The 18,313-nt window shown below is 37.4% G+C and overlaps 1 protein-coding gene across 1 annotated transcript in view; it reads left to right on the top strand.

Moving 5' to 3' along the window:
* Positions 1–462: 462 nt before the first annotated feature.
* The window catches only part of TRHR (thyrotropin releasing hormone receptor), a 36,686-nt gene continuing 18,835 nt past the window's right edge, over positions 463–18,313 (top strand). The window contains exon 1 of the mRNA XM_012786296.2: positions 463–1,280. Within this exon, the coding sequence (XP_012641750.1) occupies positions 492–1,280 (789 nt within the window). The 5' untranslated portion in view covers positions 463–491. The remainder of the gene's footprint in view (positions 1,281–18,313) is intronic.

Raw genomic sequence — 18,313 nt, 5'->3', positions numbered from 1 at the left:
TCTTGGCTTTTTCACTCTGGTACCTTTTTCTTTTTTATTATACTTTTCTTAAGCATCTGAGATGTTTCTTAGTATTTATTTTTCTGTAAGCAGACATTGTTTAGTTTTTTTTTTTAATTGGGCACTGTTTCAAAACAGGGAGCTTTTACTATTTCTCTTAAGCATTTTTCTTTATTAAGAGAGAACTGGTCTCTCTTAATGTGAGCTGGTCAAAACAGCTACTATGTCGTACTCCATCCCACACTACAACTGCAATAAAAGAAGTTTTCAGAAGTACATATGAGCCCTATTCCTGTAGGAAAAAGTGGGAGATGAAAGGAGAGGAAGTGAGAGTTTCCTGTGACTGTGGCTTGCTAAGAAATGGTGACGCTGTGAATGAATGTGTTCTATAACTCTTCTCAGGGGGATAGAACCACTGCGATAAAAGTGGGCACTGGACAGAAGATGTTTTGAGAAGTGTATGTCTGAGAGAAGCTTTTAAGCCGGTAAAGATGGAAAACGAGACCATCAGTGAATTGAACCAAACACAGCTTCAGCCACGAGCAGTGGTGGCTCTAGAATACCAGGTGGTCACCATCTTACTTGTGCTCGTAATCTGTGGTCTGGGCATCGTGGGCAACATCATGGTAGTCCTGGTGGTCATGAGAACCAAGCACATGAGGACACCCACAAACTGCTACCTGGTGAGTCTGGCAGTAGCTGATCTCATGGTCCTGGTGGCTGCAGGCCTTCCCAACATCACGGACAGTATCTATGGTTCCTGGGTCTACGGCTATGTTGGATGCCTGTGCATTACTTACCTCCAGTACTTGGGAATTAATGCATCTTCTTGTTCAATAACAGCCTTCACCATTGAGAGGTACATAGCAATCTGTCACCCCATCAAAGCTCAGTTTCTCTGCACATTTTCCAGAGCCAAAAAGATCATCATCTTTGTCTGGGGTTTTACATCCATTTACTGTATGCTCTGGTTCTTTTTGCTGGATCTCAATATTAGCACCTACAAAGATGCTATCGTGGTGTCCTGTGGCTACAAGATCTCCAGGAATTACTATTCACCGATTTACCTAATGGACTTTGGTGTCTTTTATGTTGTACCAATGATCCTGGCCACTGTCCTCTATGGATTCATAGCTCGAATCCTCTTCTTAAATCCCATTCCTTCAGATCCTAAAGAAAACTCTAAGACATGGAAAAATGAGTCAACCCATCAGAACAAGAATTTGAATTTAAATACTTCTAATAGATGTTTCAACAGCACAGTATCTTCAAGGAAGCAGGTAAGTAAAACTGAACCTCCCAGTCAATAGAGGAAATGTGAGACAGAGTTCCTTGTAAGATGGGATCAACTTTGCCCTATTTAGATGACGCTGAAATCAAAATACAATCACGCAAATGTTTCACAGTGTAGGCTTCTGTTTTACATATTAAATCTATCTCTAAAGCAACTGAAAATCTAAAAATAGATGGGGAAAATTTGATAGCACATCAGCAGGTGTCAGTTCAAGTGCTATGAAGATATAAGGAAATATAAACAGAAACTCCAGAAATCCACCTTTAAAATGTTTGTGTCTCTCTGAAAATGTTATCAGAATATTTGGACTATTTCTGGCTTCCATAGGGAAGAATTCTGCTGCATGACAAAGAATTACCTTTAAAAATTCTATTGCACAACAACGATTTGACAAGATAGTTTGAGAATAGATAAGTAAAACAATGCAACTTTTCTTTACATTCTATAGTTTCTCACAACTCAGACATAACTGAGAGAGGTTCTGTACTTATTTTTGTTAGTCTTAGTGGGAAAGATTCTATCCTCCTCTCTTCCAGCTCCCTACACAGTGTCCCAGCAGGCAAAATCTGAAAACACACTCTGCTCAGGAAATAAAAGGGTCCCCATCGAGCACAATTTGTTATAAAGAATATTTGAATTGAAATTTTCTTAGTCTGATTTTCCTAAGCATAACTAAAAATTTCTTTATGCTTTAGATCACCTGAATGCCCACGTGGTTACAGTTGAATAGTGGTTTTACTAGTGAATGAAGTGCAACTTTGCTATAGTAGATATGATTTATAATCAATATAGGAATACAATGCTTTTATATCATGTGCACATTTCTCTATATTTACATAATTTTTCTAAGTTACTTACAGGCTTAGATTTCAGTTTCTTTTCTTTTTTCATTAAACATAATAAATAGACAGTAAATATTTATTCTCATAGTTGAAAAAGAAAACTTGAAACCAACAATACTGGTTCTTTCAAATGGGTTGAATTGTCTCATATGTTTTTTCTGCAGGTGATATAGTTCTTTCTGTGTGCACAGGTAGAAACTGAGTGTACTTTTCTAAAAGTATACATATGGATCATCCACACTATTACTTCCTAAATTGTAAATGAGTTGATGTATGATGAATTCTAATTGGATATATGAGCACAAGGTGAAATAAACTACTAAAAAATGTAGCTGTTTTAGATATGCATGAAATTAATAATGAACTGTAACTAAAATAACATATATACAACATTTTAAATGATACTGTAATGCTTGATTTATATAACATCTAATATTTAAAAATATTTGGATGATAGAAGGAAAAACCTAAGCAACTAGTGCCAGCTCTTAGATTTCTTTTGATTTGAATCTAGCAGTGCTAACTAATACAAGGCATATTTGGCCATCTATTTACCCAAAAGTTGATTAATGGAAATTTAGAGAGATCTGTTGACTATCTGCCAAGACAAACATTAACAAATACAATAAGAGAGTAAAGAATATGTACATCTCAATTAGAGACCAAACACAGGTTAATGTCTGCATCAAGGAAGGGCAGTGAGTAAATTCATTCATTAGACTCCAATTTATATTCTTGTTATATATTCTAAAAAATTGTTTGTCTGGTCTAATGTCTTTTCTTTCCATTATAGCCATTAGTACCTATCAGCATTAATAATATGCTTTAAATTACTAATTTTGGTACATGTTCACACTCTCGTTTCAAAGCTGTTACAGATAAGCTATATTTACAGAGGCTGTGTGATGGAAGAGAAAGCCAAAGATTTGGTTCTGAACAACCCTGGGCTTGAATGCCAGGGTTCCAATCAAGCTCTATGACCTTGAATATGCAGAACTCTGTGAACCTTAGTTTTTTTCCTCCATAAACAAAATAAATAGCAACCTCCAGGATCAGAGGGAGGGCTCAATGGAACATCTTATGAAAGATACCCAAAGTGGAGTGGTGATTAACACCTAAGTGTTAATTAGGCTCCTTCCTAGTTTTTTAATATGTTGGCCACTATAAGGGAAGTACAGGTTTGTTCCTAAAATTATACACTCACAGCTTAAACAAAGATTATTTGTTGAACAAATGTGTATATTGTATAGCAACTTCTTTAAAGAACTTTTTAATATTTCGGGCATTTGGAGTTGTCACATTAACATTATTGTCAGTCAGCACCCAGGAATGAGGGATGCCAAATGTCCTTCAATGGGCAAGACAGTTCCGTACGATGAAGAAGTGCACCTGCTATCAAATACCAAAATGACCTCCTTGAGAAACGTGGGATGACATATAAATCAATAGGAGTGCACTTAAGTAATGTTTCTTGTAATTCAGTCCTGATTATAGATTGGATGGGAGTTCGGAGAAAAGAAGGAAAATTATGGGGCTACAGGGAACAAAGAAGTCTTCATGGAAGAGGTGTCATTTGAGACAGCTTTGGAAAGATGAGGCTAACTTGGAAAGTAAATGTCAAGAGGGATAGCATTCCACGTAACATAAAAAAAATCGGGACATGGTGTGGGTCTGGAGACAGGCAAGGAGGGGTGCATAGGGTGGCACACTTATGGGATACTGCGACTTGGTTGCTTAAAATGAATGATGTATTTGGGAGAGTTGTAAAAAGTAAGATTAGACTGACAGAAGTGTGCATGTAAGGCAGGGAATGTGAGGAGGGAGAGAGAGAGAGAGAGAGAGAGAGAGAGAGAGAGAGAGAGAGAGAGAGAGAGAGAGAGAGAGAGAGAGAGAGAGAGAGAGAGAGAGAGAGAAAGTGTCGAGTATCCGGATGAGTAGGCAGAGAAAAGAGTTTGAACTTAATGCAGAGGCAACAAAGAATGTGAGCGGCGAGCAGGGAGCAGCAATGTTGAAAGTGGTATTTGGGGTTGAGAAATCTGACAGCTGTAGGGGAGGCAGATTTGAAGGGTGAGAGGCTGGTGGCAGCAAAACCACTTTGGAAGGTGTTGGTAGTAATACAAGCATGAGGTAGTAGGAGTCTCTAACAGGAGAATTTAAAGTAAGGTGTAAACCAGAGAGATGTTTCAAAGAAAGAAAGGGTGCAATGTGAACATATTACACATGAAGGATGAAGGGAGGACAATTCGATATGGCACTGGATTCCAAGTCTGGAAGAACAGTGGTGCCCTGATGAATGGGAATGAGAGTGGTGAAGCACAGCCAGTTTTGTCCAAAATTAGTGACCTTTAATCTGGCTTTATCTGCTTCTAAAATAAAGGTTCAAATCTCCACCTTCTATAACCCAAGGACTGTTATTTTAATATTTTCTGTGCATTTTTTTCTTTTAGGCAAGTTTAATTTACATTTTAATAAATACTAATCTGGGTCAGGTCTTTCTAACCAAGTCATATTAAAGTCAAATGTGCATAGCCTAAAAGAACTACATTTATAAAGGAAATAAAATATAAGGGACAAAGTGAGATTTTTATTTGCTTATTTGTTTTTAATTTATGTCCCCTATGCAGAAAATACAGACCAGAATATTTTTTTCCTGTTTTTCAGAGTTTCAGTTATTCTAAGAAACTCTCTAAATATTGAGTAAATTCAGTAAAACAAATTACTTGAACTTATGGCTTGGGATCGTGTAGACAAAAAGATTATCTTAGTGACTAAACCTTTTGCTTTTTATAATTGGTTGATATGAAGGAGGCATGGTTGAAATTATTACCTTTGTTACATTTCAGCTCTATGTATGCAGTGCCTAAAGATTCCCTCAGTTTGGTCAATTCAGGTGTTCAGCATTTTGTATATAAAATATTTCTATCATTGACAGTGTATTTCTATGTAATTGACTGGATCTTTTCTATTTTGGAAGCATAGAAATGCCTGAATATCTTTGTAAAGGGGTATAATGTCAATAAATGTATTCAATTCAAATGTGTACTTTCCACAGGATGCAGGGATACACAGAATGTTTTATATAAATCAAGCTCCTGGTTTTATTTTCAGTGGAGTCACACTAATATCTTTTTCTTGATTCTTACAGTACAATTGGTAGGGAAACCATGTAACATAGTCCTAAAAGAAGCTCCAAGAGTTAATGGCAAAATTTTCATTATGTGTTTTATTGGACTAATCAAGCCTTAAACTATCAAATAGTCTTTGTTTCCATAAAACTCTTAAAAGTTTTCCACCATGCTAGAAGGAATGTTGGTAGTCCAAGAAACAAAAGCAACTTTCCTTTTTAAACCAATATGTGCCTTTTGTTGTTATTGGTGGTCATGGTGATGATCATGATGATATAAAAACAATCATGTGTATTATGAAAAACACAGAATATTAGGAGTAAGAAAAAAGTCATTCCTTACCCCACCTCTCAAAGACCAAAATCATTATCATTTTGTTTTATTCCTCTTCTTATGTTTTGACTGAATCATTTTTACATCATTATAGCCAAAATGTATATATAATTTTGCTTTCTGCTTTTTCACCCAAAATGTTGAAATTAATATTCCCAAAGACAAAACACAGAGTAAAAGAAAGTGATTAGGATTGAGTCAGTTTCTCTGAGCCTCAGTTTTCTCATCAACAAAATGGTGGGAAACATTACATCATTGCTGAAATCAAATGAGATGTCTGCTCCCCCTCCCACCTGTCCATTCAGCTACTCTTTCCTCTCTCCTGTGCTTCTTAGTGATCCTTGTATCCCTAGGCACCTTCCTGACCGTCCCTAAGCACTCCCCAGCCATGCCCATGTGCCCATGGAAAATGAAGACAGGCAGGCAAAGTCCATGTCTTCTCTCTTCTCCCCTGCCTCCCTCCAACTCCTGCCTCCAGGGCTATTTGCTTTTTAAAGAAAACATCATGAACAAGGAAAAACCTTTAAGACACAAAGGAAAAGAGGCATAATGTTGGCATGTGGTGAACATAAAGTCCCGTAAATTGTACAACTTAAGCAACTGCCAGCACCACCTACATCCAAGAGAATCCTTGCTCGATAATCATCCTGCTCAGGTAGCTTAATCAACAATTAACCTCACAAGGCAAATTAATGATACTAAACTCTTCAGCATTAGGCCTAAATTAGAGGTTCCCCAGGATTACTGAGGCTGTTTTCACAGGCTCATCTTTCATTTTTAATTGTTTTATTTGTTCCAATTGTCTTGGTTCAACTGTATCCTTAATAGTGAAAAGATCTCTAAGTTACAAGGGAGAAAGTGTAATTTTGGTCACTTAGCATGGGTAGCTAAGTGTGCTGTTTTATTTTTATTAAAGAATAGCTTTCCATTTTCCAATCTACATTCTGTATAAGGAAAGATTTTGTACATATCCCATAAATTGACTAAATAGTAATTTCCTGCATTTATGTGTTTTGTGTTCTTTGATTTAGATGAATACACATTGTTTATTCCCAATTTTATATTTGTAGCATTGAGCCATAATTTCAACAGTAATGAAAAATCAACTTTTCTATATGCCTATGAAAATGGAAAACCCACACTCCTACAGAACTCTCAATTTGGCCCCACAATCTTAAAAGTAGCTAACCTTAAAATGACAAACTACTTTGCTCCTCTTTACATAGCCTCTCCTGAATTCTTCAAAATGCAGATACCCCGAGTTCCCAGGAAAAAGCTGCTCTGTAATTCTGTCCTTAGTTTCCTGTACTTTTTTTTCCCTCAATGATTTAATTGAAAAGGAAAAGTTATAAATCTAAAGCGGGGCCAACATTAAGCAAAATTTTGCAGTAGGTCATTCTTAGTCAATATCCTCCCAATTTAATTAAACATTTATTCACACCCAAAAACATCTAGCACTGCCCTAGGTGTGGAGGCTGCAGGGATTATATAAAGACAAACTCTTTACCTTCAAGGGGCTCAACGTCGTCCATGTGCACAAATAATGCCGAGCAGACCATTATGTTCTATGATAGAGGACACAGCGTTGGGGAGGGACGAGCAAAGATGAATGAAGGCTTTCTGGAGTACTTGGTAGTTGAACTGGACCTATAAAGACAGGCTGAATGTCTGACAGCAGCAAGAAGAAGTCAGGGAGAAAAGAAAGACTGTGAGATAGAAAGGGGGGAGTAGATGGGCGAGAACAGGGCACGTTCAGGGAGGAAATAGTCTGATATTGTTGAAGTTGGGCCATGGAAGGAAGTTGTCCAGTGAGGGAAATCTGAACCAGACTAGACAAGACATCTTCAGACCCATCCATGCAGTTGCTTTTTGGACATCACATAATTACATCAAATCCAATATGTCTAAAATTAACCCTTTATTTTCCCTTATAAACCTGTACCTCTTCCTTTCTATCCTATTTTAGGTTCCCAGGCCAGAAACCTAGAAGTCTTTTTAAGTGCATTTTTCTCCTATTATGCCCCCACTTGGAGCTAAGCACTGGCTCATCACTCTCCTGGCTGCCTGACGTCACTCACACCACTATTGTCCTGGGTCACCACCTCTCACTGCCCCATTTCAGGACACACCTCACCAGCCTCTCCGACTCCCATTCCACTCTCCTCCAAATCACCCTGCCCATTGCTGACTAAGAGATCTCGCTAACACACAGCTATTGTCAAAATAGTTTTCACAGTGCCTGAAGCTTGAGGTTAAACTCCTTAGCTTAACAAAGAAGATCTTGGCCACCTCCTACATTTACAGCTTCCTCTCTCATGGCTCTCCCAATCTAGACTTTACACTCCTGCAATTCTAAATTGTTTGTAGTTTTTGAACCTGCCAGAACACCCTTCATCTGGCAAACTCCCATTATCTTTCAAGTCTGAAGTCAAACGATGCCCAATCATCACATCAAATTTTCCCTAAATTTATCAGGCATATTTATACAGTTAAATTCCTAATTATATAGCTTAGGGGTTCTTCCAGTGTTTTTACTATATGGCATATACATTAATAATTCTTGTGCATCACACTTGTTAGCTTGTCTGTCTTCCCACTGTCACCAATATCCTTAAGAGGAGGGCCTTGTGTCCCCAGTATCCTCAGCACTGCATTTGTCACATAGTAAGCTCCCAAGAGTGTATGTACACAGTGGCATGTTGCAGCCAAGGAGGACAGGCTTTGCAAGAGCAAGTTGTTCCTCTCTCTCCCCAGACTGCATTCAGAGCCATCACACTGGTTGCTTAAAATTGGTCTCGGATGAAGTACTTACACTGGAGAAATCAGAAACTATGACAATCGAGTGTCCTCTCTTCTTTTGTGGAGAGATGATTGTTAAACATTTGCCAGCATACTTCTGTGTTTGTGTGTGTATGAATATATATAAATATGTATGTGTATATATAAAATGTAATGAATTTGCATAATGAATATATAATAGATGAAAGTGTGAAAGAGTACATTCATGCATACTTGGGGGCTCAGTCAGGTCCAACACTCTATTTTGCTCCCTAAAAAGTTATTGTTTATTTGTGCCATATCCTACTCTGATTTTAATTTAAATTTTCTTATCTTTTAACAAATCTTTTTTTAATTCTAAAATAACCAAAGTGCAACTAGCAAGTAAGCGGTGATTATGTTAGTAGATAAGAGCTTTGGGGAAGATTTCCCCCTCCAAACAGGACAGCCTGACTTAGACATATGGCAGATTCAGATAATATTATAATTCACTTTGTTATTTAAAAAGCTGTTGGCTTTCCCATGAGCCCCTGAAATCTCCTCCACAATAGCAGAGCTAGCTTAGAAGACACAGAGAAGCAGAGAGATGGCAACCCAGGGAAGGAAAACAATATGAACAGAGCTATAAAGATGAGAATAAATCCATCTGAGTGTCCCTATGTGACTAATTTTCCTAAAACCATTTGCCCACATCATCTTCTTTCAAAAAGAAATGGCTCCAATCTTCTCTGACTGATTTTTAGAGCCCTCTAAAATATGACCCTTTCATCATTTTTCCAGTTTTGTTCATCCATTATCACTTTAATTCAATAAACATTTATTGAGCACCAATTTCATGCCAAACACTGTTCTGAAGAACCAATGATAGTACTGTCTTTTAGAACTTTCAGTAAAACACAAGATAATTGGAAAACACAAGTTAGGCTGTATGGCATACAGAAGAAACAACAAGAAAATGGTGCTTACTATATGTAAGTCTGGAAAGCAAAGATTTTTAGTGGATGGTCCTAATTGGGAGAGAAAGTAAAGAAAGAAGGGTGAGCCAGGGAGCAAGGGAAGATGTAGTTGTAAAAACACGAATTTATCTAAAGCAGAAGTCATGGCCTTGCCACCGAAGTCAAACACCACACTTTAGAGCTGCATGGAGGCGCATGAGAAGAACCAGAATACATTTAAAGCTAAATTAGCTCTGAAAATTAAACAAAGCCAAACACATATGCACATGAATTAGGATGAATAATGTAAAACACTTGACAGCCATATTTAGTTGAAATAAAAATAGATAACATTTTGGAAAAGAAAATACTGCAACTTTTCATAAACAACACTGGTGACTTTTGGCTCTCCTCCTTGAATAAATTGCCCTGAACATAATTATGTAGTAGCTGCAAGGAAATAAAGCATCCTATGCCTCTCCCATTCCGGGCCTTTGTTGTTTGAGTTTTATCGGGATTTATGACTATGAGAAAATTCAGTGCATTTTCTGCAAGCAACAGCTATTAGCTTAGAAAATAAGGAAGTGACTCAGTGAGAGAGGTGGCCCCATCGTGAGAGTGAGAGAGGACAGAGGCAAGATGAATGCAGAGCACCCCATGAATTTTTAAATATCATTTTTGTAAAGTCAAGTGACTCAAGCCCCTAACAATGTGCAGCACTGACACCCTGCCATGTTTCCTCTGATACGAGTTCGGCTTTATGACTGATTCTACTTGGCAAACATTTGGAAGATTTTGCAGACATAAAATTTGAGTAGGGGAGGATGGAGGATGGGAGAAAAGAATGCACTGATATATTTTCTGTTTTATCAGAGAAAATAGGAATAGGTTCAGATTTGGGGTAAATTTACAGGATAAATATTTGACTAGAGATTATAAAGTGCTAGGATGGACACTCTAGGGATTTCTTTAGGAATCAATTAGACATCTCTCTGAATAAGTTAAGAGCAATCAAATCAATACGTTTTTATCAACCAATTGCAGTGCACAGTGGAGGTGCTATCCTGGAAATGAGCATGGGCTAGTTAAATTATTACAATCCCTTCCAACACATTATTATAGGATGGGAAAATAGTGAAAGTAAAGAGCAGATATGCAGGTTCAGGACAGATGTGAACTTTCTTCTTCATCTATGATTTAATTAAAAACCTATTATATGTAAGCACTGCGTTAGGCACTAGGATACAAAAAAAAAAAAAAAAACCAAAATAGTGTTTCTGCCCACAAGAATAGAAAAAAATAATAGTAGACTTAATTAAAGCCATAAAGAAATAAGTGTTATCAGAGCAAAAAGCACAGATTAGTGGCACCTGACCAAGATGGCTTGGAGTAAGGTGGGCATCAGAAAGGCTTTCTGGAAACAGAGACTTCTAAGCTGAGCCTTGTGGATTAATAGACATTTTGCAGATGAAGAAGCGAAAGAAAACTGTTTATGCAGTGGGAGCTATACAGGTGAAGACCAGAGTCCAGAAAAGACACAATCAGTCCAGAGAACTGCAAGTAACTCCTTAAGTTTGTGCAACAAAACATGAGACTAATGAGGTGAGCAGGGATCAGGAAATAAGGTCTTTAGTAAATGGGGGATTTGGACAAGATTGGCAGAGAATGTTATAATCAGATTTATGCTTGAGGAAGACCATTCTGTCTTCAATGTAGACAAAGGATTGGCTCAAAGTCAAGGATATCAGTTAGGACTACAACAATATGGGCAAGATAATGTGAATCATTCTGCAGAGACCTAACATGAGAAGGTAAACAGCAATACGGATAGAAAGAAACTGATACATTTGGAAGAGGATTAATAGACTTGGTGTGAGTACACGTACAGAAAGTGGAAGAGAAAGGAGTCAAAAGTGACTTATTTGGACCATTGAAAGAGAAAGCCATTTGACAGTTGAGAGCCTGAATTCTGGAGTCTCACCAACTGGGGTCAGAGCCAGGGTTGGCCACTGACTATGTGATGTGAATAAGTTAATTTACAACCTTGAGCCCCAGTTTGTATATCTGTAATAAGGATGATAATAACATTATGTATCTCACAAAGTAGTTATTAAGATTGAATACAAAAATCTGTATAAAGTACTTCTTATAGTATCTGGATCATGGAAATAATAAGTAATAGCTACTGCTATTATTAATTGGATAGTGTAATTTACCTAAATGAGAACGATAGGTGGAGGAGGAACAGATTTCAGTGGGTAGGCAGGTTAAGTGTAGTTTTGCTCATGTTGTACTTGAAGCATCTACAGAACGCACAGGTACACTTAGAAATATAGATTTAGAGCTTTGAATAAACATGTAGTTTAGAGATATAGATTTGGAAGCAATTAGTATACAAGTGGTTTGTTGAAGGTACCAGAGTAAATGTTATCACTGGAGGAAATTTTGTGAACAGAAAAGAAACCTTAGAGTAGCTAGAATTCTAAGGAGAATTGGATTGAAATCCTGAAATAAACAGAAAAGGAATAGTCAGAGAGGGCAGAGGAAACCAGGAGAAAGAAGAGTCACAGAAGCCAAACAAGGAGACTCTTTCAATAGTGCTCAATAGAAAACATGCAAAGATAGGAACTGAAAAAGCACCCAAAAAGGACAATGGTGACTTCTGAAGGGGTAGTTTCCATAAAGTGTTGAGGGAAATACATTACACTGTGTGGATTTGATGAATCATTGATGAGGTAAAAAGTAAAAAGAGAGTAAGAATAGACTGATGTTTTAACAAGCTTAATTATGAGAGAGAGAGAGAACATGCAATAATGACATGAAGAAATAAGGCAGTGTATTTTTGGTTTTTTTGCTTTACTTCTTAAGATAGAGGAAACCTGAGCCTGTTTAAATCTTGATGGAAAAGAGCTAGTAGAGTGGAAGGAATTATTTGTAGATACACGAGAAATAGTCAATATTGACAGAGGAGGCAAGAAGGAATACAAAAGGGGTCATCTTTCTTTTCCTTGACAGCTGAGATTGTGTCTAACTCACTGGTCCATCAGCAGCACCTAGCACAATGTCTGCCACATGAAAGTATACATGTTTGTCAATAAATAGGTGGATAAATGAGTGAATTAAAGAAGGAATGACTAAGATACAAGGACAAGAGATAAGGATGATCATGATTGCAGATCAATTTTAGGTTATGGGACAGAAAGTGGTGAATTCTTACAAGCTGTTCTCTATTTTCTCAGTGAGGTAGAATGACGAGGATAACTGCAGGGAGAAAGGGCATGGATGGTCATTGTGGGAAGTGGGAGAAGTGACAGGCAGAAAAATAACAGGATTCGTGTGTAAAAGACAAACCGGTGTGGCAGTAAATTACAGGTGACTTCTAAACTTTCCAGTGGGTCGATTCTGAGACTCATCCCCACTAAACATAGTTAGTTGAGTCATTTCATTGACCAAAAGCTAGCTGGCATTGTCCTCAAGGTTGTTTCCTTTGTGGCTGCAGGGAGTGGGTGACACACCCCCCAGCAGTGCAGTTTCACAGGTAGCACTTTATTCCCTTTCACTGAGGCAAGAATCTCAGGACAAAGGGCCAGGCTGTAGCAGATGTGATGCATTACCTCAGAGCAGGGATTTATTCATTTGCCACACAAAGTCCCATCTGAGACCCTGACTCCAAATCAATGGAAGGCAGGTGCCTCAGTAAATCCCTTACTCCAAAACCTTGTGAACAGCACCAGCTCCTGGGCAATAACTCCTTCCTCACAATCTTGAGCCAGATCTTTCCTTATAGGTATTTCCAGATGATATGTCTGATGTTCACAGCCTGTTTTTCCTTCCCCCTAAATATCTCGGCCCTTTCCACTTTATCTTCAAAAAATTCTGGAAACACACTTAGAAGCAATTAGCCTTGAGACAAAAGCAACACAGTCCATTTTGCACACCGTTCTTGACTTCACCTTGCTGCTGAATTTACCTCAAAGGAATGTGGTGGCACGAGGCACAAACACACTTAATAAACAGAGATCAAGGGTGCTTGACTCTTCTCAGTCAGAAAAGCATGCTGGTTTTGTGTCTCACCGAGACGCTCAAGAGCACTAAAGGCAAAAACCAGAAGGGCTTTCTCTGTCAATGCACCTCCCTTCACACTTTAGCATCATGCAGGATGCTTGTTTATCTCTTAGGGGAGCTGTCCCAACTCAAGGAGTCTGTGTCAGCCACTCAAAATCCAACGCAGACCCGAAATTGAGACAGGTAGAAAACTGCTGTAATTGACCGTGGCTTTTAAGCTAATGAATAACAGTTTCCATTGCTGGCTCCTCCTCAACTCCACCCATTTCTTCAGAATAATTAATCCAGAGAGGTTATTAAATCATATCAGCCTCGTTGTTCTCATCGAAACAAGTTTTAAAATAGACAAATGTCTGTGTATATACCACAAGTGGAAAAAGAGATGTTGATTTTTAAAAATTTTTTAATCATGAACGCTGAGGCACCAGAAGAAAGAAAATTCAACGTCCTCACTATGCCTTGTTAGGCAAAAGACAGAAACTTCTGGGCTGTGGCAGAATGAGTTGTCATCTCAAATAATTTTTAGTGTTCATTATGGAGGTCTTGATAGCCTTTAAGGAAGGTACGCTAATTTTTTTGCAATCTGATACCTACATGTAAGTTCGTGGTCTTATAATGCTGCTATCTTCTAAAGAGTTACAGAGCAAAGCTATTATAATCAGAATTCTATTTATTCAGTAAGGTCACCTTCATGTCTCAGCTAAAGTGACCCAACACAATACCAAAAATGAAGGCTAGAAAATCAAGTTCCTTAGTAACACCGAGAAATATAAAGTATTCTTTCGAGAGTACCAATAATTTATCATGAAGACAACTTGAAGAATGATGATTAGCAAGGATAAAATTCACAAAACCATTTTCCCTAAAGAGAAATAGGAATGCCTGCATTCTGAAGTACAGCATCTTGATAAACTCCTACATAGCACTGCTCGGGGAAATGCTATGAGCAAAAGCCTTTGGAATGAGTAGTGATTTCCTTGTATACTAACCAGCCATTATTTTATATATATTGCCCTGTTTACAGTCATCATGAGGATTTTAAATTTTGTATCTTAATAATGTACTGTAAATTTGTTGTTATCAACATTTATTTCATCCAAAATCTCTGAGGAGCTATACATTTTCCCTTCGGTAGTGGAGGTGCGTCTCAATACAAATTTTGAAGCTGACACAGCATTGCTGACTCTCCAGAGAGTGTGGAAAGTTTTGAAAATTCCCCCAAGTGATCCCTATAATTCTCCTTAGTGCCCTCACTTCCCTGGTCAAGGATCACTGTTTAAATATTCTAGCTTAGATTCTTCAGTTAATATCATGCACTAGACTACTTGTCTGGTCTTTCTCCTAACAATGTAACCTGGAAAATAATCTGTCCCATTTTGTATAGGTGTCAGTCATTTACTAACTGTTATAATAGGTAATATCATTGAGCTCTTGATATGTGCCAGGCATGTGCTAAGAGATTTTTCACACATCATCCCATTTGCCTCTATTAATTTTAAAGACAAGAGGTCTAAGATTTAGTAACATTAAGCTCAAGGTCACCCATTGAACAAAGGGAAAAGCAGGGAGTCTACTCATAGCATCTAATCAAAGTTTCTGATAGTGACACTATACTTCCTCACACACTTGCCCATGGTACTAGCATCTCAGAGATGAGGTACAGAGAGTGGGCCATATATATATGCCCAGTAAAAAAGGGAACTTTTTCTTATATGTGTGACAAATTCATGCATTCATTCCACAAAATGCACTGAGTACCTGTTTGAATGTTTCAGGCATTGTTTTAGACTTTGGGAACACAACCATGAACAAATAAGACAAACATCCCTGTCCCATGGAGCTTTTATTCTAAGGGCAAGGGAAGAAACAGGGAATAAAAAATCAAATACACAAATTGTATCAAATTATGATGTAACAGTTTGTAGAGAAAAACAAGCAAATGAGGGGGATAATGAAATGCTGAAACAGGAAGGGTATAATTTTAAATAGGGCAGCCAGAGATATTAAATAAATAGCCCATTTTTAGAGTGTGTTGCTCGTTTGAGTCCATATGCAGGCACTAGCGAGTGCCATTTATAAATCAATGCCTGAAACTCCACAAAATTTTTCCCACTGATGCAATGTTGAAATGCCAGGCTGGCCTACATAAGTCATTTGGCTTTTATATGCAGGAAATAAAGCATTAGTGACACTATTCAATTATATTTCATAAACTTTTATAATATTCATTCTAAAAGAAAATGTATTTTACGTTGTAATTCAAAAATGAAAAATTTTCCAGTGGTAGAATAGGGACCTTTGGGTAGGTCAGTAGTTAAGAGAAGTTTTTGATAAATGTTCCTTTACCCAAATACAGTGTTATCTCTCTTCATTTTTTGTAAGAGAAAGTATAACAATTTCTATGCAGTCCTTCTCACCTGGGGAATAAGAAACAATTAACTTTATAAGGACAGATATGATGAGACTCTTCTGGCTGGTTCAAATCCTTGTTTTGCCATTTGTAAGTGGTGTATTAGTTTCCTCATTTGTAAAATGAAGATGTAAATTAGGAGAATATGATAGAAAAACCAAGGAACTGGCTTGCTCAGGGCCAGGAGGGCCAACTACCACCAATCTGTAAATGCATCTTCTCCAAGTACCTCTTGTACTGTTTCTATACTACTTCTGATTTAATCATCCACAAAAGTGCATGCCTTCTAGAAAAGAACTCTCAAGATTACTAAAAGGACAGTGTTACCATCATATTCTTTTAGGCATTGGTAGAGAGATAATGCTAATTATGATTTTGTCATAAGAAAAATAAAATTTTAAATCAAAACTGTGCTCCCCCAGCTGAGAGCCAGCATTGTTTTGGTCCATATTTCTCATGGGCTCTGTTGATAATTGAATGAAGAACTTGAAAAATTCATCATAAATCATAACAGTAGTTTGAAATATAAGATTATATGCATTTGTCTGTTTTGTTAAAAGTGTTCAACTATTCCATGGGTTGGAAAATTATAGTCATGGGCCAAATCAAGCCCTACTGCTTGCATTCCTAATTAAAGTATAAATGGAACTGAAAAAGTTATGCCCATTGATTTACGTATTGTCTGTGGGTGCTTTCTCACTACATTGGCAGAGTTGAGTAGTTGTAAGAAAGGTTGTACGGTCTGCAAAGGTTAAAATATTAATATGTACTATCTGGACCTCTATAGTAAACATTTGCTGACCCCTGAACTATTACTAATTAAGAGTTTATTTGTGAAAATATTATGTACTTAGCACACATACTGGTTGCATGATAAGTGCTCAATAAATAAATGATAAATACATAGCAAATAAGTATTTTTAGATTCCACCAAATGACCAGAACTAGGAAAGTTCAAGCTTATCACTGGCAGACTAAATTAGCAGCTAGCGCATTGCTATCCTGCATTTTAACTCTGTATCTCCTAAAGAAAATGCTTTGTTCATTATATTAGAGAATCCTTGATTTCAACTGTCTCTAAAAATACAAATTGGTAATCTGTATGCAGAGTGGAATCATGAGAAATCGCTCTCTACAACTTCCTGAGTGACAGAGAAGCCTCAAATGATTGAATATGACAGTTGACAGAAAGTACAGAACAAGAATACCTGTCAAAGTGAGATTTGTATCTTTTGGAGGCAAATCCCATTTGACTTTGGTACATATTAACATAGTGTCAATCAATATCTAGTAATGGGAAGTGAACTCAGCATAAATCATAGTGAGTTAGCATCCCCTTAATTCTTTACTTTTCCTAGATTCTTCATAGCAATATAGCCAATAATTCTTTATTTCTACACAATAACAGACTGCTCCCAGAAAATTTTCCTCACTGTAATTCCAGTCTCATCTATCATGTCCCTTTTTAAGAAGGAATCTTTACACATTGATTTTAATTTTGAGCTTTAAGCACTTTTGATGCCAAATCCTGTTTTAGAAGTTAGAGATAAAAGTATGCAATAACCATTATTCCTGCCCTCAAGATCTTACATAGTAGGCAAGAAACCAGACACAATATAATCATGACATTTGTGATTAGGACTGGAAGTGTAAAATGGCAGCATGGAATTCCACAGAGGCAACAGGACTTAGAATAGCATCTGCGAACTGTTTCTTCATTCATTCATTTATTCATTCATTTCCTGAATGTGTATTGCATCTACTAGGTGCCACACCTTCACGTTGGTCCCTGCAGGTAGAGTAGTAGGGATCCTCAAAGAGCTTTCATCCTAGGAAGAAACAAGAGACAATAGGTAGGTAAGCAAAAAAACAGGATCCATTCAGACTGTCAGACTATTAGCACAAATGAATAAACAGGGAGCTATAAAAGGAAGTAATTTGGGGAAGGATTAGTAGCCACCCCTCTCGAGAGAGATATTAACTTCTCTGAATCTCTTTTTCTTCATCTGTAGGATGAAAAGAATGCTGACCTCATACATACCATAAAGATTAAGTCATTCAATGATGTCAGTGGTACTATGTTTAGGATATATTTAAGTGTTTAATAAGGTATTATTATTATTGTCAAAGTTTTCTCTGTCATTTGGTTAAATCTTTCACATATCCCCAGTGATGGGAAATCTCACCACCCTAAATTACATAAAATTAACTGCCTTTTATTGAGGACTATACCCTGTGCCAGTGCTTTATATAAGTTACCTCATTTATTCTTCATACCTGCTCATATTTCACAAATATACTGAGGCTTAGAAGAATGAACGCCTTGCCCAGTGTCATACAGATAGTAAGTGGCAGAACTAGAATTAGAATCCAGCTACATCTGCCTCCATAGCCTGTTCCCTTAACCGCTATACTAACACCACAAAGCGACCCAGATCATAGCACCCGAAAGTGAGTCTGGTGCATTAACAATCTGTTGTTGAATGTTTGGGCCTCATAGCCAAGGCCAGCATGATTTGTACACTCAAACG

Source organism: Microcebus murinus, chromosome 7 (assembly GCF_040939455.1).
Source record: "Microcebus murinus isolate Inina chromosome 7, M.murinus_Inina_mat1.0, whole genome shotgun sequence".
NCBI lineage: Eukaryota > Metazoa > Chordata > Mammalia > Primates > Cheirogaleidae > Microcebus > Microcebus murinus.
This window is presented reverse-complemented; position numbering and strand designations above follow the sequence as displayed.